Source organism: Phaethon lepturus, unplaced genomic scaffold (genome assembly GCF_000687285.1).
Source record: "Phaethon lepturus isolate BGI_N335 unplaced genomic scaffold, ASM68728v1 scaffold41098, whole genome shotgun sequence".
In the NCBI taxonomy this organism is placed as follows: domain Eukaryota; kingdom Metazoa; phylum Chordata; class Aves; order Phaethontiformes; family Phaethontidae; genus Phaethon; species Phaethon lepturus.
The window spans coordinates 272-4657 of NW_010559050.1; the positions used below are offsets into that span (position 1 = coordinate 272).

The 4386-nt window shown below is 54.6% G+C and overlaps 1 protein-coding gene across 1 annotated transcript in view; it reads left to right on the top strand.

Moving 5' to 3' along the window:
* Nucleotides 1–830: 830 nt before the first annotated feature.
* LOC104625585 (peripheral myelin protein 22-like) overlaps nucleotides 831–4386 on the top strand; it is a gene marked incomplete at both ends in the record, with an annotated part of 10776 nt that continues 7220 nt past the window's right edge. The window contains one exon of the mRNA XM_010293252.1: nucleotides 831–1009. Within this exon, the coding sequence (XP_010291554.1) occupies nucleotides 831–1009 (179 nt within the window). The remainder of the gene's footprint in view (nucleotides 1010–4386) is intronic.

The following is a 4386-nucleotide window of genomic DNA, read 5'->3' on the forward strand; positions in this document are numbered from 1 at the left end:
ATGGAGGAGACGGCTGTTGAGGCCATCTCATCGTCCCCACGCTGGCTCACGTCATGGGGCAGCCTCGGAGCACCCGACTCTGGGGGGTGACACTGCACTCCCCTTTCCGAAAGCAGCTCCATCTGCTAACGGGCTTCAGCCGCAGGACCAGTACAGCCAGTCTGAGCAAAACCCCTTGAAACGGGACTGGTTTGGGCACTGGCACCTCAGCACCAGCAGTTTTGCTCTCCACCTCTGTTCCTCACAGAATTAGACACAGCCTCCATCTCCTAACCCAGACGAGCTCCTGCTGGTGACTTTTTTCAAGGCTTAAGCTTTGCAAGCAGTGGGAAGATTGAGGGTTGGATCCTGTACAGAGGGTTCCCAGCACTGTTCTCGGTCCAGAGCCCAGTTAACATGTCATCTACTTAGGAAGAGGTTTGACTTGGTTTTAAGGCAGCAGTCTTGTGGAGCTGGAGGATTCTAGGTTTTTAGAACTTTAGAACCTTCACCAGGTTCTTCTTTCCCTTCTTTTTTCTTTTCTTTTTTTTTTTTTTTTTTTTGGATGGTAATAGTAGTAGAAGATGTTACAAAAATCTTCCGAGGCGTTAGAAATCACGTGGAAGCATTCAAATAGCCCGGCCAGGCACCAGGCGAGGACGGCAGAGGGGAGGGAAGTGTGCGTCCCCCCGTGGGACTTGGTCCGTGTTTAAAGAGAATAAAGAGCTTCTGTTTTTCTGCCGTTGAGGGGAAAGCAACTAAAAGCAAATATCAGTATTTACTTTCCAAACCCCTTTCTAAAGAAAAGCACGTGCCTGGGCGCGCCCGGCCAGGCTCACGCGTGCCGGTAGGCACTGGGGCTGCTCAGCACCGAAGCCTTGCGGGGGCAACACGGCTGCCTGCCACCTCCCCGCTCACGGGGCCGCGTCTCTCTTGCAGCAATGGCTGGTGAACGGCGGGCACACGGCGGACCTCTGGCAAAACTGCACCTCCGGTAGCGTCTTCCACTGCCTGACATCGTCCACGAACGGTGAGTGCTCCCCGGCAATCAGGGCTGTTGCTGCCCCTCGCTTTTATTCTCCTCCCTGGACTTAGGAAATCAAGGGATGTTTCCTAAGAGGGGGGCTGTTTTCGGCGTGCCTCCCTCTTGTTCTGGTTGTGAGAGTCTTTTAAGGACGCACGAGGTGCCCTGAGGACAGCCTGTCCCCTATCTAAGAAAGCTGCCCTGGTTTTTGCTGCTGTGACAGGCTGAGTTTTTGGGCACGCTCCTCGCCCTGTGGTTTGCCACCGAACACCGTGTGTGGGATGTGCTGAGCCCTCCGGCCCTGCCGCATCCCGCTGCTGAAACGGCCCCCCAGCACCTGCACATCTGGGGTGGCTGAAGAGCCACCTCTGGACTAAGCTGGGTGAAGGCTGTTGTCATGCTGGGTGACGTCACCCAGTGAGCTTTTCGCTGAGGTCAGCAGGGGAGGAGTGCTTGCTAAGACACCATGACGCAGAGTTTCCAGGGCACCTAGTGGTGTCAATAACACAGAATCTCTGCTCAGGGAGTCAGGCGAGCCCGTGCCTCAGTTTCCCCAGGGCTAATGCCAGTGCTGCTGCGTCCAGCATTTGTCTTTGGTTAGCTTGGGTTTTTGCTTTCCCCTGGAAAGCGATTCTCCCAGTGTAACCCCCAGTGAAACCAGTTGTGAATCGTACCGATGTCACTGGGAGCGCAGTCACGCTACGCTGGAAACATGGTCCTGGCGTAGGAGCAAACCGATGCCATGTGGCCTCAGCAAGGCAGGAGCGGAGCAGTGGAGAGCGCTAAATGCTTTCAAAGGGTCTTGTGGGGATGGGAGACTGGCAGAGGTTTTTGGAGATTCAGGTCACCCTAATGCCCAGCCTGTTGGGAGCAAAACCCCCTTATCTTTCCCCAGGCTGAAAGCGGCGGAGTGTTTCCCCGCTTGGGCCCAGGCTCTGGTTTTGGTGGGAGCGGAGCCACCGCCGCGGTCTTTGCTGACGCCTGGTGGTGCGGTCTTTGCTGCCGCTTGGTGGTGCCCGGGCCGGCCGGGAAGCTGCTGGACCCTGTCCCAGCCGAGGAGCCTTCTGGAGCCGTGTCCTTCATCAGCAGTTGGCTGGTGCCGGCTCTCTGCAGCGTAGGCAGGCTGCTTCACCGCCATTCACGCGTGCTCCAAAACTGCTGACCTTACGCTTTGAAATAAAAGGCAGAGCTTGCTCCCCCCCGGAGTCCCAGAGCCGAGGGCTGTAAAGCTTCCCCCAAATCTTTTGCTTTTCAAACCTGCACCACTTTTTCTGGGTGTTTGTGGGATGCTGCGTGTCGGGGAGTTGTTACTGTTGAGAAGGGCTTGTCCAAAACGCGGTTGGGCTGGTTTCTTCCACGTCTGACTGTCCTGCTGGGTGTTGCCAGTCCATATTGCCCTGTTCCTAGAAGCTGCTCAAAGAGGGGCTTCCCTCTGGATCCTTTCAGTGATGAATTTTGATGATTAAAAAGGCTATAACCCAGCTAAAAACACGCCCAGGCAGCTGAGATTGGTTGATAAGGTGCCTCGGAGGGCTGCTCTTTGAGTAGAGGTGCATCGTGCTCAAGTCTTAGAGCTCCCTTCTGGTTCTTACTCATATGAAGGCTCTAATCTGGCATCAGGAAAAGGAGATTTTGCTTGGGCAAAAGCTTCTGCCCCATCCACCCCGCGGCAGGGGTGTGGGAGCAGTGCTGCTGAGGACCAGTCTTCATCTGGTGGGACCCCGGGTGCAGAGTCCAGAGCTCACCGGTGGTGTAGGAATACAAAATTAAAAGATATTTCCTAGGCTTACGCAAGGTTTTTGAAATCTGTTAGTAAAAGCAGAATAAAAATAGCACGCAGCATCCTTCACAGTGGCTCCCTGCACCCCTCCCTCCCCACTGCCCGTCTCCGAGCCCCTTGGTCCCACTGCCCCCGTGCCGGGGGGCTGCGGTCGGCCGCTCTTCGGAGAGATAGCGGGGACGTGGGGAAAGGATGCCGTGGCAGGGCCAACTCCGAGGCTCACGCTCGTCCCCCGCCTGGTCCTTGTTACGCTCCTCAAACTCTCTTTGCTAGGAATACGCTTACTTTCAAAAATACGGAAAATCCTATACCAAATACCGCAAACCGTTCTCATTTCAAGCTCTTTCTAAACCCAGGCTGTGCATGCTATGCTGGGTTGTGGAAAGGCGTAAGAATTTGTTTCTCTGTGCCTGTGCCAAGGACTGTGCTTAACAGTTAATCGCGGAGTGCCAAGGTCTGCTCTGGGCTGAGAAATCCTCGTTAGGGAATTTTGTTCAGAACTTGATCTTTACCTAGAGGCAGTTCTTCTTCTGGCCCTCGCAGTGGCCGCTGTAGTGCCGTTGTTTCTCCTCTCTTTTTGAAAAGGAGTGGTACTCGGTACTTGGAATACGTGGAATTAGGTAGGGCTGGGTCTTGCGTCTTCAGCACGGATGGGGGCTTTAGGGGGGTTTGCCATAGCACTGCGGTGGTGGGTTTGTTGTGCTGCGATGCTTCCCTTGGTCTCAGCACGGTGAGGATGGATGAAGCCTCCTCTCGCCTGCTGTGCTGCTGTGCAGGGACCCTTCTGTTGAGATGACGGTTACGTGGATGCCCAACAAGAAGCTGAACTTGCTAAAACCAGATGCCAGCAAGATTTGCTTGTGTTTAACACTGGGGCAGGTTTGGAGCTGTGCTCCTAACCTCACAGATCACCCCGTGGGGATGGAATGAGCAGCAAAACAACCCCAGGGTTGACCGCAGGACGACTGTTGGACCGTGGCTTCCCGGGACATTATCAGACCTGGGGCACAGGATGGAGCTGGCCTCCATGGAGACTGAGCTCCCACCTCCCAAATTCCTCCTGGCACGGCTTGAACCCCCTGTGTATGTGAGGCCTGAGCGGTCCTGATGGGAGCAAGCGTGGGGAGGGAGGCGGAAGCGCTGGGTCGGGGATGGATGCCCACTTCTTTGGCTTTTACAACTGCCTGCTTGTTGCTTTGGTTTTTGCCCTTGCTTGTTAGATAATCACTTTTTTTTTTTTCAAGAGCCCGAGAACTATGGAAAAAATGTTGCAATCTTTGCTTCGTTCGCGCTGTCAGACATTCCTGAAAAAGACTTATCTCAAGAATTCAGCTCTGAATCCCAGAATTGTGCGTCGGCACGGCTGCGCGCCAGCCCCCAGCTGTGCGATCCTGCCGCAGACATGGGGCTCACGGCCGGACCTGAGCCGCTCCACTGCTCTTAAGTAGATTCCACCCCAAATTTCCAGACAGCAAATTTTTTTTTTTTTTCCCCTCCAGGGCCTTTTCTCTCCACAACTGAATTTTTTATGCGGCAAGAAGATGTTTTTTCTGCTACTTTCTACTGCTCTTCCTCTGATTTTGGTGGGAATGCCGCATGCGGG